This window comes from Eptatretus burgeri, chromosome 16 (genome assembly GCF_056783735.1).
Source record: "Eptatretus burgeri isolate ZD-2024b chromosome 16, Ebu_testis_v1, whole genome shotgun sequence".
Classification (NCBI taxonomy): Eukaryota; Metazoa; Chordata; class Myxini; order Myxiniformes; family Myxinidae; genus Eptatretus; species Eptatretus burgeri.
The window spans coordinates 50,397,422-50,417,611 of NC_140976.1; the positions used below are offsets into that span (position 1 = coordinate 50,397,422).

Below are 20,190 nucleotides of genomic sequence, written 5' to 3' on the forward strand. Positions count from 1 at the left end.
ACCTTGACGATTTAGCCAGCATATGCCGACCTTTGAAAAATGTGTGTAAAACGCTGGCACACGTCGAATACGGTATGGGTAAGTTGTGTATACGTTAGGAGCACGCTGAAAAACGAGGAAGTACGTTGTCATATTCCGTGGTACGTCTAGTACGTCGTGAAATTTCAAGCATGCTGAAAATTTTACGACGTACTCGACGTATGGCTCACAAGTTCCGCATACGCTGGCATAAGTTCTCTGCACGCTCCGCAATCGTTGACACACGTTGGACATACGTTACTTGTAAGTTACTCATAAGTCGAAACACGTCGAGGTAATGTTTAGCATACCCGAAACTTAATTTTTAACCTATGAGTAACGTGCTTTGAACCTAATGAGTAGCGTGGTTTGAACCTATGTGTAACGTATCTCAAACACGCATTGTCTTATGTCCACGAATTTGATTGACGTCTTCCGGACGACCACATAACTTACTGAACATGTTTCTAACTTGCATCTACTGTATAATGGCGTATTGGCAGCGTTTAGGGAAATTGGTATATACAAATGAGCTTCACAAGAGGAACCCGTCAGTGTTCCAGACTCCATGTTGAGTAGATGTCAATGTCAGTAGTATCAGTAGTAGTTGTAGTAGTAGTAGTAGTAGGTGAGCGTGTCAGTCGTAGCAGTAGTAGTAGTAGGTGAGCGTCTCAGTAGTAGTAGTAGTAGTAGTAGTAGTAGTAGTAGTAGGTGAGCGTGTCAATAGTAGTAGTATTGGTAGTAGTAGTAGTAGTAGTCATAGTAGGTAAGCGTGCCAGTAGTAGTAGTAGTAGTAGTAGTATTGGTAGTAGTAGTAGGTCCATGTCAGTAGTAGTCGGTGAGCGTGATGGGGAGGGTGTGGGTGATGATGGATCCTCGTTGCATCCACGAATAAGAGACTACTTTGCACCATTGTTCGATGTTCTTTTCGGCTAATTTTTTTTTCTCATTCCCACGATGAACTATTTTTTTTGTTTCAGTTTTAAAAGTATTCAAAACGACTTGGACAAATGCATAATGTACTAGTAATGAACACAGAATGCTTCGATAACTTATACATAAGTTATACCAACGATTGATTAGCGTGTTTTAGGCATCCAGAACCTGTGCCCAACGATAGTCTAACGTATGCATAGCGTGGCAGCGTATCCTCGACGATTACATGAGGTTTTCTATTCATAGGCTGCAACTTCACTTTAAATAAATGTCTGTCACTCGCCTAGTGTTTTGGACCTGCTGCTCGGAAATTGAAATCGTTTCCATTGAACGAGTTAAATCGCTTCCACTGTACTATTGAAATGATTTCATAATAATGCTTGGTTATCTTTGGACCCACTCTGGCTAGCAGCTCCTCGAACATCGCTGGGGGCATTCGCAGGAAGTTGATGAAGGATGCATGGTCCTCGTTCCGGAGTTCCACCATGAGCTGGTCATATATGCCGTAATGGCGTCGCCTCCCGATCCATGGTCTCACGCAGTTCCTTCTCCTCCGTTCACGTCTTCTTCTCCCGGCTCTATTGGCACGCAACTGGTGCAGTGTCAATTCGATGAGGTCATGTTGATGTTCGAGGACAGATAGCTATTGTCCTTTCAGCCTTGTCATATCCTCCATCTCTCGGAATGACATGGACATGTACTCACCACGAAGTTAAAAAAAAAGACGGGTTCCTCCTGCGAAGCCCTTTTTTATATACCAATTCCCCTAATCGCTGCCAATACGCAGTCGGCTTACGCTGCCTAAATTTCATTTTTCATAACGTGCCTACAACTTATGGCCAGCGTAGCGGAACGTGCGAGTCATACGCCGACATACGTCGTAAAATTTCAAGCATGCAAAAATGTGAGGTCAACCCAAAAGTACAACGTTTAAAGCCAGCGTACTACGACTTATGGCAGTGTTTTTCAGCGTGCTCTTAACGTATACAAAACGTACCAATAACGTATTCGACGTGTGCCAGCGTTTTAGACAAATTTTTCATAAATCGGCTTACGCTGCCTAAATCGTCAAGGTGTGACAGCGGCTTAACACAATAGACTGACAATCGTTGAAGTGCGTACCTCCACCATGCTGAACAGTTTACGTTTTGTATCCCACTCATGGACCATCTTGATCCGGACCTTAAACAAAATCTAATCGGCTTGTTCTTGTCACATATCCATCTCATCCACCTAGTTTTGTCATAACTCAGCCACAACATTTTGAAATACGCTATATATTGTTTTGGCCTCATCTCTCAATGGTGATCAAAAAACCACTTGAAAATTTTAAAATGTGTCGTTTCCAGATCTTCAACAAAATCTAATTATTGATTCCTTGTCACATACCCAATCTCTCCACCAAATTTCGTCCAAATCCATCCACAACTTTTTGAGATATCCTGCCCACAAACAGACAGACAGACATACAGAAATGGTGAAAACAATCTCCATCCACCTTCCGTGGCAGAGCTAACAAATTTGTTTGGGAAAATTGTCACAAGAGGATAGAGTAAAGTAAAACTGAAAATGACAGCCCGGAAAGCATTTGTTCGAGACTTTGACTACCATGATGGCATTTACATGGAGACCGCCATGTTGTTAAGCAGAATCGAGTGCTCCGTTTGGTTGGGTGCTTGGTTGAGCAATTCAAATCAACCAAGCTGCTTACTAACGGAACATGCCCCAGGAGTTTCAGTGATCGAGGTAAAAAGGGAGCCAGACACCTGTCGTGGTTATATGCTGCCGGACACCACAGCAGAAGGTAGAGAGAGATTAATGCTGCTGCTAAGTGTTGGAGGTGCTATAAAGGGAGTGAGGGGAGTACACTCTAGGTCGAAGTGGTGTTCATATGCATGATTCTGTTGCAGTGAACGTGCACTGCATTACTTCTACTTCTGTCCCACAACCACTGCCTCACAGCACAAGAGGAAGTGTAGCTCATTGCTCAATTTCGTTTGGATGGATAAGCTTTGCCACAAAAGCCATGACACCTTAAACCTTTTGTAGTTTCCCTGTGACAGGGAAGAAACTAGCATTCTGAGAGATAATGCAAGACACCTTCCTCAAAGAGGAAAGTGGCTAAAAGGACTGCAGCTAGACGGCTCTCCTGTTCTCCCATGTATGTTAAAAAATGAAATCATCACCAACTTGTTAATTAGCTGCCCAGTTGGTAAGACTCAGGTCTTGAGTCTCATCGACTGGGCTGCTATACTAGTTGGTGGTGCCTGCTTTTGAATATGTATCTTCACAAGTACAACTATTGCTATGTGAACGCCCCTGTATGTTGCTCATGTTGGATTATGCATTAGGGTTAAGAATGGAACTTGCAGTGTAGTCATGTGACAACGTTTTGAATTGTAAGATGTTTATTGCATCAAATTTTCATTAAATGGCGAGTTATTAAACCAGGTGTGCATTAAAAAGCTCAACTTGGAGGTATTATAACCTCATTGAATCATTTTGCTCGAATTGTTTGATGTCATTTGCCATTTTGGAGATTTCAAGGTTAACTTGAAGCTCATTTAATTTTGAGAGCTCATGAGGACTTTGAGGATGTGTACGTTTGTGTGTCGTTATCTGTAGAACCTGTAGGATAAGCGATTGTTATAAAAGGTAGGATAACAAATAAAATATGTTCCTGGTTTTCCTTTTCTTTCTTTTTCACATCAACATATGGAAAAGCGCTGATCAGTTGGTTTTTTTATCTTGCCAAAACGAAGTTTTTGCAAGATATGTTAGTCAGCTTGTATGTTTTTTTTATTTTTTAGTTTTCTTTTGTCTGTAATCACGTATAAAAAAATTCTGCAGAGCACAGTTATCATTGGAAATTTTTGTAACTTCGCATATCAGAGGCCTATAGAGGTCCCTTTCAGCGCACAAAATTTTGAAGGTCAAGGTCAAAGGTCAAGGTCACATTGTCGCAAATCAGGGGAGTCGACGAAACCCTTATTTTTTGAGTAATTTTCATCTAATCGTCTCCAAACTTTATGGGAATGTAGTATATGGTCTGGCGCTCAGCTGATTAGTTTTTGGTGGCAATTGGCCTTGACCTTCATGGTTAGTGCCTGAGGTCAAACATATTTGACCCCAAGGTCAAATTTTCAAGTTTTAGGAACCATATCGTGTAGTACCTCAAATTGAACACCTCGATGAGTGCTTTCTAGATATGTCAAGCTTGAGACATTATGACGTCATTTGGTGACGTTATGAGGCAAACACATATTTTTCATGGTTCATCTGTAGAACGATTCTCATCGGAATCTCTCGTAGGCAGATATTCCCCAAGGAGTCGCTCCTGGTGGATTGCAGCTCTGTTCACCTCAGTGTGACCTTAAAGAAGTCACACGTGGTCACCTTTTGGCAAGATACGGGTCACCCTGTGGGTGATATTGGTTTATTTGTTTGTTTGTTTTTTCTGGAAACTATGTCGAGGCTCGTGTCAGAGCTAAGTAAGTTGGTATTGAAGACCAATTGAGCATACTTAGAAATTTCAGCAACTGGAAAGCAAAATTACGCAGGTCTTCCTGTGGCCTATCCTTCACGAGCTGGTCCATCGGACTGCACAGGTGTGGTGGAAAGACTCGAGCTATTATCAATACGATGCATTTTGTTCTTGTATGCAGTGTTGAGGGTCGTGGAGGAGCAAGAACGCAGAATCGATCGGAATATGACAGAATAAAAAGAACACTAGAAAGAGAAAAAGTGGGGGGGGAGTGGGGAACACATAAATGAGGGCAAGGAGAGGACACATGGGGTGAACAGGATGGATACAGCCACAAACTCTCAAATCACAGAAATGGAAGGAAAAACTGGAAACTCAGAAAGAGGTGGGCTTGGGTAGGCTTCATGGTGGAAGAAAAGATAATGTCTGTGTGGATGGGAGATTTGTTGGTCAAATATGACTTCAAATGAATTGTACCTTTTTCAACTTTGCTCATCGAGTCAGCTTGTGGCATTTCCATCTGACCACATCGCTCATGCTGGTCCGATCTCAGGTTCAAATGCAAAATTCTGCACCAATTTGTCTATGATCTGCTCAGGCCATTGTAATTCATTTGAAAGTATGGGAGAGTGGAGAGAAGTAGGACGCTTTATTTGATTTTGGAATCTGGCACAATTAATGTTGAATCTGGTACTCTGTCAACAGAAAGGAAGAATCAATGGATGGAATGCTCTTTTGCTAAAAGAAAGGGTTAATGACTGGAAACGTCAGCTTCTCGGAGTGTCCCACTGCAGTGAGCACACTTCGATTAGAGTTCTGTTGATTTCATCCATTCTGGCCTAATGACAGCTGACTCCAGCTAACAGTTGTCGAGATGGAAGAATCCTGCTTTAAATGTTAGGCCAAAGATGGTACCATCACGATAATGTCCCAGTTTCCCCCCACTCTCGCCTACAACGTTTTCTCCTAACATCCTTGCCCTGCTGTCAATGTACTAGCAGCTCTATGTTCTAGATCGTGTATTTAAAAAACTGCAATGAAAATCAAAATTATCCTGAGGAAGGGGTAAGGGCAAGAGCGGTGGGGAGAGATGCCCCAGGTTTCCATAGCCGTGTTCTCAATCCCTTTCCTTCTGCTTGTGCACGAGTATTGTATTCGGCATGAGAGGTGTATTGGGTGTGAGCCACTTCTTGTGTCCTTAACCGATTGTCAAAATATGCTTTTGGCGGAGTAAAAATTGTGGTTCATCACCATGACAAATCCATAATATCGTACTAATAAAAATACAAGCTGGGTCACCCAATCAAGATGGGGTTATTTCGGCTTTAGTGAACCATCCGGAAGATTAATGAGTAAGCTGGAGCAAAAATTAATCCGGGAGTACACCACAGCAATGATGGGTCAACTGGCAAAATTTCCTTGCTTGTGGTCAGTTTGTTGATTTTCAAATGCACAAACACACATACATATGGAGAATTGCCTTGCAGGGTGGGGGGGGGGAGGTACACATCACCTGACCTTGAGTATCCTAAGCATGTATGCAAAATTTAGTGGAGATCATCCAAAGGGGTTTTTTCATAATTTTTTTGGGTGCACACACAACACATAAACATACAGAGAGTTGCCTTATGGGGAGGGAGGAGGGCTTGTGGGGGAGGATCTGACCCTGGATATCCACAGAAAGTATGCAAAATTTGGTGGGGATTGGTCCAGGGGTGTGGAATTGTATACAAGTTAAATAAATGGCCATGTACACACACACACACACACACACACACACACACACACACACACACACACACACATATATATATATATATATATATATATATATATATATATATATATATATATATATATATATATATGTATATATATATATATATATATATATATATGTATATGTATATATATGTATATATATATATATATATATATATATACATATATATACATATACATATATATACATATACATATATATACATATATATATATATATACATATACATATATACATATATATATATACATATACATATATATATATATATATATATATATATATATATATATATCTCTTCTTCTTCCTCTTACGGCTTGCTCCCGTTAGAGTTCGCCACAGCGGATCAACCGTCTCCATTTTGCTCCATCCTCCACATCTTCCATTGACACTCCAACCACCCGCATGTCCTCCCTCACCGTATCCATGAACCTTTTCTTTGGCCTTCCTCTTCTCCTCCTGCCTGGCGGCTCCATCTTCAACTATATATATATATATATTTATATATATATATATATATATATATATATATATATATATATATATATATATATATATATATATATATATATATATATATATATATATATATATATATATATATATATTGTTGTGGTTGACGAAATTCACAAACCACCATTCAGGTCCCTTAGGTGAGATATCTCTGTAAGTATATGTGTAGTTAGGCCCAAACCCGTTGTCTAGAGGGAATAAATGTCATTCAGTCGGGCTGCGACTCTTCAGGATAGCCGTTTTTCTTTTACTATCTTTATTTTGGACCAGCCGCTATTACTACCACCACCAACCACATCTCAACAGCCGTCACACAACAACCACCAACCACAACGCCGCTTCACAACAACCACCAACCACAACGCCGCTTCACAACAACCACCAACCACAACGCCGCTTCGCAACAACCACCAACCACAACGCCGCTTCACAACAACAACCACCAACCACAATGCCGCTTCACAACAACAGCCACGACCTTTACCGTCACAACTCGCCACCATCGCATCACCGTCATTCCCATGCCACTTGTGGGCACCGATACTGGACTCGTGCAGGGCGCGCACCGAACAGCATGTTCAGAAACATCGCAGACTTTCCGAGGAAAACGGATCAAAAACGACTCACGCCCACTTCTGTTCCGTCCTATCGGCAAGCTGGGGCGATTTGGCCCCGCCTCCAGGGCGTTGGAGTGAGGACGCTATATGCAAATTCATGGATCAAAAAGCATTCACACCCACTTTTCCTCGGTCCAATGGGGAGCCAGTTAGAGAGGTGAAGGGTCGGAGGCAGAGGGTCAAAGGTGAAGGAGCGAAGCCACGGGGCTTATATAAACGGCTGCGTTCATCAGTAAAAAAAAGTTGAGAGTGGTGCGTTGGAACGAGTTGTCGGTGGAGCTGGGAAGAAGAGTCAGAGTTCGGAGGGAAGAGTTCGAGTTCGCAGTTGGCAGTTCGGAGGGGAGAAGTCAAGAGTGAAGAGTTGGGACGAGCCAAGAGAGGAGACGGAGAGGGCGATTAGACGGAGCTGTGGAGAGGTGGCGGCGGCGAAGGCGGACAAGGGGGTGCTCGCGTCGGTGCCGGGAGCTGCAGAGGGAGAGGCCAGCAACGCGACCGAGGTCGAGGAGGAGACGCTCGTCGCGGGACCCGAGACAGAGTGATATCCTCCTCCCCCCCCCCCGAGCATCAACAACCCCCTCCTGTTTCCCCCCGCGCTGAGATAGTGCGACAAGGGGGCCCCTTTCCCACCCCCTACCAGACACTGTCCGCGAGGCCCGCGGAGTTGAGGGGCCACCGCCACTTTGCGTCTCATCATCAGACGGTAGGCCTGACACGGTCTCGGCCCCAGGCCCGCCTGCCCCCCTCATCCTTGAGGGTGGTTCTCTTTTCTTTTGCTTTGGGAATATGTGTTGTCGGCGCCGTCTATGAAGTAAAATTGTATAAGTGTTGCCGTGTGCTCGGGAGTCGGATAGCTCTGCATTGTGTTTCTCTTTTATATTTGCTTTTTGTGTAATATTGTGTTCCTTCTCCTTTTACATGTGCTTTTGGTGTAATTGTATATGAGTGCTTCCCGTTCATCGCGAAATAAATGTGAGTTATGTTGAACTGTTTTCCTGCTTCGCTTCGTCTTTTCTTTCATTGAATCTCCATCTTGCTTCACATAAAGGGTTGGTCGTGGGCTAAAACGCCCGATAATTAATCGAACCGTCGAGGCCGACGAATAACACCGCTCGGTTATCCCGATAGTACGGAACGGGTCGCTTAAAGTGGCCCGTGTCCGAAGTCGACCTGCGGCGAGGTGCGATCGCCCGGTCTACCCTCCGTGTGGGTACTTAGGTTGGTCGAATTTGGCGAGCAACCCTATCCCACGCGGGGGCCGATTGGCACGATCGTGGTGAGACCGAAAGGTCCACCCGTGACTAGTTCCCGGCGTTAGTCCGAGAGGGTCACGACTGGATTGTCCGTCCGGTGGGCGACGTGCCGCGATTCGAGTTACGTGGCCGTCCGCACGCCAGCGGGCGCGAATCCGCAACAATATATATATATATATATATATATATATATATATATATATATATATATATATATATATATATATATATATATATATATATATATATATATATATATATATATATATATATATATATATATATTTCTTTGATTTGTTTGTAAAATCTGTTCCAACAAAAATGTCTTTTCCAAAAAAATCAACGGAGACTGAAATTTTGAGCTCTTGTGCACTTTTACACAGTCAGTAGTGACAGACTGGGAATATCCATTAAAAGTGATGGATTGTGGGGAATAGTACGGCATGATGATAAACATTCATGATTTTGAGTTAACGCCACTCTGCAGCCTGGTTTCTCTCGAATCCACCGCACAATTTGAACTTGCGGTGGATCGCAAGAGAGGGTCGAACTACTTCTGAGGTCTGACTCGGATTTCAGATCAAACACGTTTTTCTCTCTCATGTATAAGACAGAGGACCACGGATTGATGTGACAACTTGTGATTTAAGTACGCATTGACAAAATGGAATCTCTAACTGGTTGTCCCATGTTCATCATTGAATGCTAATATTGTTAAGTTGATTGCAAAACTTTTTGATGCAAACTGAACGGCTTGACAATCTGTCCTTTTTACATCATTTGATTTGAAAATTCCTGGTGTGTGTGTGTGTGTGTGTGTGTGTGTGTGTGTGTGTGTGTGTGTGTGTGTGTGTGTGTGTGTGTGTGTGTGTGTTTTGGTTGTGAAATTGCACATTCCGTAAAACCATTGGAATAATGTCAAAATGATCATGCAGTTCGATGTCGTACGAACTTTGAATTTTTTTCCTGTGAGTGACAATGGAATGGCATGTGATCTCATGAAAAGTAAATTTTGAAGGATCGTTAGCATCTGTATGATCATGCTGACGCTAATAGTTAGTAATCATCACTCGGAATAAAAATGCCACTGAAGAAGTCAGAGTAACATAACCATCAGTGGAACAATGAAGTCATCATTTGTGGCAACGATACATTTAATGTGGTGCGAAGTGAGAAATTTCATCAAATGCTGCAACTTCAGCTCCCACATTAACAATTAAGATTACATTCTTTTGAAAAGTGAGTGGATGAAGTAAAAGTCCAATTATGGCTCAGATCCATGCACTACAAGAAGACATGCAGCATGCTGGGGAAATTAATAGAGCCTCCATCACAAGAAGCATTTAGAACTCCTTATGGCTCACGTTGTGTGCAATCAGCATTCCATGCATGCCAAACTGTTCTACCCGACAAGACGAGCAATGTGCTTGGCAGGTCCAGCTCGAAAAAAAAAAGCGTTCCAGGATCCCTGGGGAGCCCTTCAAAGGCCATCCATAGTTCTCAACTGCCATGATTAAACAGTTTTGGCACACCTGTGCAGCAACTTCCCAAAAGCCATGTTAGTCATGTTGATGCCAATGATACTCGGCAGGGGGCAGTGGGTGCATACCACAATGCTCTTCAAGGAATAACGGGTTTGCCAGAACGGGAGGCAGAACTAGCTCCAGGCAAAGGGAGGGCATTGTGATGTGCAATGAGTGTGCAGTGGTTTTTGAGACACGAGAACAATCCTTTTGAAGTTTTTCATCAGAGTGTTTTGAATCCCACATGCTGCTGCAAAATCAGTGTCATAAACTAACAGGTCCATTATCACAAACAGTTAGTTCTGCATGGCAGGTCACTGTGCTTGGGTTGCTGATGCAGCAGAAGGCAAGAACGACCTCCAACGCACAATGCTGTGCATAACCTGTCATTTCCAAATCGAGTGGATCCACTCACTTCAAGTTCTCATGCATTGGAACAGCTTCCCAATGCAAGCAAAACATTATTAAAGAACTACTATGTTCAGGTTCACCCAATCTGAAAGCTTGGTAGAGAGTAGGCACAATGTCGTACAGGGCTGACAGGATTGCCTATATGTGTGAATGCTCCCTTCTGAGCTATCCAGCCTGGGTATAAATCTCAACCCAGCTATAAACTGTCATCCTTGTGTTTCGCATGCAGGACGATACATCAACATGTGAATCACAGGAAGCGCTGGTCATTGGTAGATGTTAAAGTTCCATGGTGTCTTTCGTGAATGATAGGCGAGTTTTCACCATCACCCTGAATAAAATACAAATCGCTACATCTACACGATCGGTCGAAAGTTTTAGAACACCCCATTTTTCCAGTTTTTTTTACGGAAATTTAAGCAGTTCAAGTCGTGAATAACCTGAAATGGTATAAAGCTAAGCAGTAAACTGCCAGAGGTTAAAAAAAAGTTTAGGTTACGAAAAAATGAAAAGTAATGTAAATTTCAGAGTTGGGGAGACAAGGCCCTTTTTAGGGAACAAGTAACGGGTTAGCCACTGCAGCTGTTCGGCAGCAATCAAAGTAAATTAAGCCTTGAAAGTTGATGCAAACAATTCCTACAGGTGTCCCAACTTTTGTTGATTAGTTACAAACCCTCTGTCTGTATAAAAGCAGTGTTGGAACAGACTGTGTTGCTACACCCTCTGAAGCATTATGTGGACAATATTGCACTGCAAGAAGTAGTATATTGCTATGATAATGGGTGAGAAAAAGACAATTAACAAAGGAAGACAGACAGACCATTATAACCCTTAAAGGTGTCGATCTTTCCTTCAGAGAAATTGCAAAGAAGTCAAGGTGTCAGTGAGTACAGTTTCCTACACCATCAAAAGGCACTTGGAAACTGGAGGAAACTCTGACAGGAAGAGGTCTGGCAGACCCAAAGCCACAACACAATCAGAAGACAAGTTTCTGAGAGTCAACAGCTTGCGTGATGGGCAGCTCGCAGGTCAGCAGCTTCAAGCACAACCTAACACTGGTCGAAGTAAGGAAATCTCAGTTTCAATTGTGAAGAGAAGAATTCAAGCTGCAGGTGTGACAGGTCGAGTGGCAGTAAGAAAGCCATTGCTAAGATGGCAAAATAAGAAAAAGAGGCTTTCCTGGGCCATGAAGCACCACCAGTGGACTACTGAAAACTTGAAGAAGGTCGTATGGACCGATGAATCAAAATTTGAAATCTTTGGTTCATCACGCAGGGTTTTTGTACGCCATCGAGTAGGTGAAAGGATGGTTCCTCAGTGTGTGACACCAACTGTCAAACATGGAGGATGAAGTGTGATGATCTTGGGCTCTTTTGCTGGATCCAGAGTCAGCGACTAGCACAGTGACTGGCACCCTGAACCAAAAGGGCTACCACAGAATTTTGCAGCGCCATGCAATACCCTCTGCTCTACACCCAGTTGGTCAGGGGTTCATCCTACAGCAAGATAACGACCCAAAACATACCTCCAGACTATGTCAGGACTTCTTTAGAAGAAAAGAACAAGACGGGAGGCTTCAAATCATGGAATGGCCAGCACAGTCTCCAGACTTAAACCCCATCAAGCTGGTTTGGGATGAACTGGACAGAAGGGTGAAAGCAAAGCAACCGACAAGTGCAACACATTTGTGGGAACTTCTGCAACAGTGTTTGGAAGAACTTTCCGAACAATATTTGACTTTCATTGTCGAAAGAATGCCACAAGTATGTTCGGCTATTATCTCTTCAAAAGGTGGCAACTTTGATGAGTCGAAAACTTAGATAAAATTTTGTTCAACAAAACGATTCGATGATTTCTTTTTTATCTGCAATTGTTCATTTGTTCTCTGCTTCAATTTCAGAGTACATTGAAACAATGAACTGCTTAAATTTCAGTAAAAAATGGAAAAATGTGGGTGTTCTAAAACTTTAGACCGGTAGTGTACAGTTGAATTTACTGCATCGGAATGGCTACCTGTCCAGGATTGGTTTTAGTCTATAAATGCTTCTGGACCAGTTGTGAAATATCTTGGAGCTCTGTGAAATTGTATGGGCCTCTAATTATTATTAATATTGTTGTGGTTGAGGAAATTGGCAAACCACCATTCAGGTCCTGGAGGTGAGATATCTCTGTAAGTACATGTGTAGTTAGCCCCAAACCCGTTGTTTAGAGGGAATAAATGTGATTCATTCGGGCTGCGACCCTTTAAGATAGCCGTTTTCCTGTTCTATCTTTATTTTGAACCAATCACAACTCAACCGCCATCACACAACAACCACCAACCGCAACGCCGCTTCACAACAACAACAACGCCAACAGCCACGACCTTTACCTTCACAACTCGCTCTCGCAACCATCGCATCACCGCCATTCCAAGCGTCACCGTGGCCAGGGACCGCCACTTTAGACCCTCCACCACCTTTGCCTCTCCTTCTGCGGCCATTCCCACACCACTTGTGAACGCCGAGCGTCAGGCTGTCCTGGCCTCGTGCGGGACGCGCGCCGAGCCTCGGGTGCAAAAAGCGGCCTTTCCGAGGAGAGGTCGGATCAGGAATGATACACGCCCACTTCCGATCCATCCAATTATTAAGCGCGGGGCGATTTGGCCCCGCCTCCAGACGCGTCGGAGTAGAATCGATATATGCAAATTCGAGGATCAGGGTAGGTTCACGCCCACTTTTCTTCCGTCCAATGGGTGAGCGTGGCTCCGCCCCCGAGCTCATCCTGATCCGGAAATTTGCATATGGGTTCTCCTGCCGCACTATAAAGCGCCGAGCGCGGGGCGAATTCAGTCAGTTTTGTTTTGGGTCGGAAGCAGTTTGAGGCAGTCGCAGTTTTGGGCTCGGGCGAGTTGGAGAGGTGTGGCGGCGGCGGAGTGTGGCAGCAGCAGTCAAGACGGGTCTGGAGGAGAGTCGGTCTGTCGGGGTTCAGAGTCTGTCGGGGAGCTGCAGAGAGGGGAAGCCGGGAACGCGGTCGAGGTCGCAGTGGAGTCGCTCGTCGCGGGACCCAAGCAAGCCAGCTATCCTCTTTCCCCAGAGCATCAACAATTCCCCCCTTCCCCCCCCACCCCGTGCTGAGATAGTGCGGAAAGGAGGCCCCGTTCCCACCCCATTCCAAGCAGTGCAAACGAAACCCACGGAGGAGCGCGGAGTCGGGGCACTGCCGCGACATTTGCGGCTCATCACAAGACAGGTAGCCTCCACCCGGTCTCGGCCCACAGCCCCGTCTGTCCCCTTGTATTTGAGGGTGGCCCCTTTCTTTTGCTTTTGAGTATATGTGTTGTCGGCGCCGTCTGTAAAGTAAAACTGTGTAAGTGTTGCCGTGTGCTCGCATAGTCTTTAGTAGATCTGCATTGTTGTGTTCCTTTTGTTACATTTGCTTTTGGTGCATAATTGTTGTAATTGTATATGTGTGCTTTCCGTTTGCCGCGGAATAAATGTGCCTTATGTTGAACTGTTTTTCCCGTTTCGCTTCGTCTTTTCTTTAATTGAATCTCCATCTTGCTTCACGTAAAGGGTTGGTAGTGGGCTAAATACGCCCGATAATTAATCGGAACCGTTGAGGTTGACGATAACACCGCTCGGTTATCCCGATAGTATGGAACGGGTCACTTAAGTGGCCCGTGTCCGGGGTCGACCTGCGGCGAGGTGCGATCGCCTGGTCTACCCTCTGTGTGGGTACTTAGGTAGGTCGAATTTGGCGAACAACCCTATCCCACGCGGGGGGCCGATTGGCACGATCGTGGTGAGGCCGAAAGGCCCACCCATGACTAGTTCCCGGCGTTAGTCCGAGAGGGTCACGACGGAATTGTCCGTCCGGTGGGCGATGTGCCTCGATTTGAGTTACGTGGCCGCTCGCACTCCGGCGGGTGCGAATTCGCAACAATATATTATTATGTGGTGGATGAGTGATGCGCACAGATTTATCTGCCAGAACTTGAAGCAGTTGCTCATTAAACAATTTAAAAAAAACAACTATTGAACAATTACAAGTCAAATATCAACTTTTAAAACTGATAATGATTTTGGAATGATGGAATACGACCTTACTCCACTCCCAGGACTGCTCACTGCAACACATGTGATACACACATGAGTAACTACAGCTGTCCAGTGCCAGCGGGGAGACCATTAAGTTTGGTTCATCACTGCCAGAAAAGCAGGGGTGGGGTTGGAGACTGAACGGCTGAGTAGTGCATGGTGCTGGTTGCACACAGGACCGTTGCTGCATCCATCATACGATAAAAAACCCTTCGTCTTCTGGAGCATCTCATTTGTCCACAAGATTGTATTGTAAAAAAATAAAAAAAAAACTATAAACAGCACAGAGGAAAGCCATCATGGCCAATGCAGTTGGCCTTTGGTTCAAGAAGCATGGCAGAGGTGGCAGAGGGGGTAATGAGAAAGAAGGCATTGTGAGGAGTTGAGGAAGCGCGAGTTGGAGTAAATCTCACAAGGGTTTAGTACATGCGTCACTGTTGTGCATTTGTCGGATTATATCAACCAGGTAAAGATGAAGAAGATGAATTAAAGTAAGTTCTTGGAGAAACCTTTAAAAAAACCATATTACATAAAGGATAATAACATTAAGAGACATCAATAAACTTAATGGGAATTATAAAGACATTTGGAGACAAAGGACAAATCAACAAAAGCAAAGCTTTACATTCTTCTTTTTATTCTTGTGCATGGCAGCTTGGCTGCTGGGTAGCTATCATTTTGTTGTGGCACAACAATGCCACTGATGCTGTGTCCCTATACCAGTCTACTGGTACGCATTTTGCTGACCTCAGAAGGGTAACAGTTGAGTCAACCCCACCTGGTGTTAATTCAGTGGTTAATAGGGCTCAAATTCAGGACCCGAAGATCCCAAGATAACCACTAAGCCAATACCAGGCTTGCTTTACATTGATATGCGGGTAAATGTTCAGCAAATACACCCCCTAAGGAAACCAATTATAGATGCTTGATCCATAATAATGATCTCACATTGGTAAGACATGCTTTTTGTAGTCCATTGAGGGAACATATATCGATTGCAAACATCGAACATGGCAACGTGGATTTCGTCCAGGTCGCGAAGGTTTGAGAATGTACATCGACTTGAAAAAGAAAACAATGGCCGAAAGAATATGATTAATAATGCAAGAATGCACAACCGATGGTACAAACATGTTTTTGTGCAATTTGATGGTTGTTGCAAACAAAGCAAAGTTCCTAAAGGATGAAAATATTTCGCAAGAATAAAAATACATGATAACATCCTGGGATAGACAGACATAGCAGGAGTTGGCCCTGGGGAAGATTAAACAACAGACAGAGCTGAAGCAACAGGCACGACAGCTCACCGAAACAAGGCCTTTGACTCGAATGCATCTGCAAAGGTCTGGTATACAATTGACAACATGACTGAATATCACAGAGCACAAAACTTGAGTAGATGTGTAGTGCCATGAAAAAGTTTGCCCAGCAGGGACAGCCTGGATGACGTCTGGCAATTGAAACAATCCAAAAGATATAATTTCTCCACATTCGTTAATGGCTGAAAAACTGCAGTGAATGTTTCTGTGCCTCAAGGTTGTCATAACAGTAGATGCAAAGCAGGTAAGATGATTCTTTTCAGAAAAAAAAATAGAATGTAAGGCTACCCAGTTAAATTGGGGGTCCAAAACACGAGGTGGATGAGGATTGAGGACTGGGATGGAGAAGTGAAGACATCAGCAGTGTTCAGCATAAACGGAAAGCAGTCTATAGTTCACTAAAATCTACCAAATGGTGGTGTATAGGCCACCTCAATGGGCCTGGCTATTTTTCATCCATCAAAAAGCAAAGTAAGCTCCAGACAAAGTCACTCTACCTTGAACACACCACTTCTATTCAACCAACAATGCATGGAAGCTCTCAATGTCAGACATGAGATCAGGACCATCTCTCTGGACATATATTGAGCTTTTTTAATAGTTTGGCATCCTGCCTTACTCTACAAGCTCTCTTCCTATAGCATCCATACTCGACACGTGGCTTTCTGACTTCCTCTGCTCTCGGAGCCAACATGTGGCACTCAACGGAATCCTTTCATCTTCTCTCCGTGTCGTGGCCAAAGTGCCCCAAAGCAGTGTTTTGGCCCCAGTCCTATTCCTGATCTTCATCAACGATCTTTCTGATTGGAAAATACTCTATTTGCTGATGACAACACCCTCTCCTGTGACATCGCTCATCCTTCACGAAAGCAGGCAGCAGACTCTGCCCTCTCTGCAAGCTTCCATCCAAAACCATGATCTTTACTATCCCTGTTAACCCCTCCACCAGACCCAACTCTTTCCAAATTTCCAGCTTTTCCTTCCTGAGAGTTTGCTTCTCGAGCTGTCCAGTCCACTCCATGCATCATTTTCTACCCCTCATTATTCCTCACCCTCATTTGTCCAGGGCTCCCTCTATTTTTTCTTCAACCCTGCTGTTGGTGTTTCCCCTCTCTTTCTCCTGTGCCTTTTATTCTGTTATGTCCTGATCTGTTCTATTTTATAAGCTCCTCCATGATCCTTGACTTTGTATTAAAAAAAAATCTGATTTTATGGAAGTGATTAAAGTTTTGGTGGAGTAGGTATTCAAAAATAATCCAGTGCATATTCAAGTGGGGCAGTACTCAGCTTCTGTAACTGAGGTTTTTCACAATTGGAACAAATCCTCTGTTCTTGCTTCACAAAAATGAAATGTATAAAATGAACTAAACCAATAATTATTACTGTTACTCTTTGTCAAAATAATATTACACTGTGAATAATTAATAATAAATTAACCCTCTGCCCTCTCCATGCTTTGTGCCCCCCACCCCCACCTCCACAATCCCCAAGTATCAGCAGGACAAGTGTGGTCCACCAGCAACCCCCTCTGAGTGAAACTGCTGAAATCCTGAATCACTGCTCACCTCCACTCATTTATTCCTCTCTTTCCTCATCCATGAAAACACTCCCACTCCTCCCAAAATTTTGCTTATTTATCCATCTTGTTCACCCCTTGTATTTTCCCTTGCCCCTCATCGTTACCTGCATCCCTTGTCTATCAGACTCCATCTACATCTCCATTTGCCCTGCTATGGCATTCCCCCTTTCTCATGCTATTCCCTTGTTATGTTGTGTCCTGGTCTGTTCTGTGGTCCGAGCTCTTCCACGAGCCTAGACCATGTATCAATTTTTTTTTTAAACCTTTCTAAAACCTGATTAGATTATTTTTGCCATTGCATAGCTACATTATAACAGCACAAATTATACTGTTGTGCAAGATCAGACAGATGTATGGAGGTTGTAAATGTATACAAAAGGCCTGCATTGCCATTGACTGCATTATATATTCAGATTTTAATGAACATCTTCATGTGAATGTATATGTGTACACCACACACCACACACCTTGAAGTCTTGCACTGCCAATAGTACTGGAAGGCCTCAGTGGACCAATGATCTTCGCATGTGCAGGAATACCTCCCTGATGATGTGGCCCAAACCGGTGAATCTTTTGAGCGGCATTGTGGGTTCCCAGAGTGGACTGTCGAGATCCTGATGAATGGAGGAGCGCGACCTGGAAGTTAAATCCAAGATGATCAAGTCCATCAAAATGACAAGCAACTTCATAAACAATTCTTCCTGATATAATACTACCTTTATGGAAAGCATTGGTCATAGAAAAATCATACACTATTCTTGTAATGTGTATGATCAGTGTATATTAAATGAATTGTATTTTTATGGACATTTAATATGAAAATCCAGTCATGAAATTGACATGTTATATTGTTACGAATCTGGAAGCCATTTGCACACAAACAGACGGCAGTCCCTAAAGGCCCAGTCACACCTTGACGTTTTAGCCAGCAATGGCAACGTATCAAAATGTATCTAAAACGCTGGCTTACGCTGAACTTTTGATGTTTCTTTTTAAAGATTCGGACGTATTCATAACGAGTTGGTCATATGCATAACATATTAGGAGCGGACACAGAACGTTTCGTTGTCATAGATAACTTATACCAACGAATGCTGTGCCTGTTGTCGGCGTTCACAACCTATGCCCAACGATAGTCTAACTTATGCATAGCGCGCTGCACGTATCACCGATGATCACGTGGCGTAGCCTATTAAAAGGCTGCTGCACAATGATTCAAATCATAACCGCCGGAGAAATGGAAGTGTCAACATCGCAGTCAAACCTTGGCAATCTTGCCAGCGTATGCCGACCTCTGAAAAATGTGTCTAAAACGCTGGCGCACGTCGAATACGGTATGGGTAAGTTTGGTATACGTGAATAGAACGCTAAAGTCCGCTATCATAGTCGCAGTAAGTGGAGTACGTCTTGAAATTTTAAACGTGTTAAAATTTTTATGACGTACTTGCCGTATGCCTCACGCGTTCCGCATGTGATGGGAATAAGTTCTACACACGATATGCGATCGTTGGCACACGTCGACAAAAGTTACTTGTAAGTTACTCATAACTCGAAACACGTCGAGGTAATTGTTAGCGTCAGTGTTGCAGACTCCATGGTTTTTTTATTTTTATTTTTTCTTCGGTATGACGGTGATGTTGACACTTCGATTTCTAGTGCTGTTATAATATAATATAATTAATAGGCTGCCGCTCAACGATTTAAATCATAACCACACTAGAAATCGAAGTGACAACATCACCGTCATACCAAAGAAGAAAAAAAAACAAAAAAAAAACAGGAAGTCTGGAACGCTGACGCTAACCATTACCTTGACGGGTTTCGACTTATGAGTACCTTACAAGTAACGTGTGTCGACGTGTGTCAACGATCGCGTAACGTGCCTCCAACACGTTACTCATAGGTTAGAAATAAGTTTCGCGTAAGCTAAACATTACCTCGACATGTTTCGACTTATGATTAACTTACAAGTAATGTGTGTCGACGTGTGTCAACGATCGCATAACGTGCCTAAAACTTATGGCCAGCGAAGCGGAACTTGTGAGTCATACGCTGGCATAAGTCGTAAAATTTCAAGCATGCTAAAATTTGAGGACAACCGCAAAGTACAACGATGAAAGCCAGCATACTACGACGTATGGCAGTGTTTTTCAGCGTGCTCTCAATGTTTCCAAAACTTACCCATAACGTATTCGACGTGTGCCAGCGTTTTAGACAAATTTTTCAACAATCGGCATAAGCTGGCTAAAACGTCAAGGTGTGACTGGGCCTTAAGCTTAGTTATTTCAATAAGTATGTGTTTATAGTTAGAATCCCTCCTTCTGTCCAATGGGAATTTCATGTGTGCTACGAGTTATTTTGTAGTTAGAATTTATACATCAACAACAACAACAGCAAACCGTCACCTCGCAGCACCGTCGCCATTACGCACGTGGCCTTAGGTGAGGAGGTAGGCAGAGCTACAATCGCCTCAGCTCTGACTCCGCCCAGAAAGGTGGGAGTTGCCCGCCTACCACAGTCCTGTCCAATGAGGGACGGCCAGTGAATCGGTGATGGAACCATCCAATCAGGAGGCGAGTACCTCAGAGCATTTCCCTCGACCCGCGGGGAAGGGAAGGGTAAGATGAGGTGGCGAGTCGTCATCGAGGAAGGTTCGCCCCGTAAAGAGGAGAAAGAGA

General features: G+C 43.7%; 1 protein-coding gene across 8 annotated transcripts in view; it reads right to left on the reverse strand.

Annotated features, from left to right (window-relative positions):
• LOC147011049 (uncharacterized) overlaps window positions 1-20,190 on the reverse strand; it is a 330,511-nt gene that overhangs the window by 191,967 nt on the left and 118,354 nt on the right. For all 8 annotated transcript variants that reach the window (XR_015052501.1, XM_085860228.1, XM_085860226.1 and 5 more), the window contains one exon: window positions 17,980-18,148. Coding sequence is in view for 7 of the 8 variants with exons in the window: in XM_085860228.1 (XP_085716354.1) it covers window positions 17,980-18,148 (169 nt within the window). In the remaining variant the exon portion in view is untranslated. The remainder of the gene's footprint in view (window positions 1-17,979; window positions 18,149-20,190) is intronic.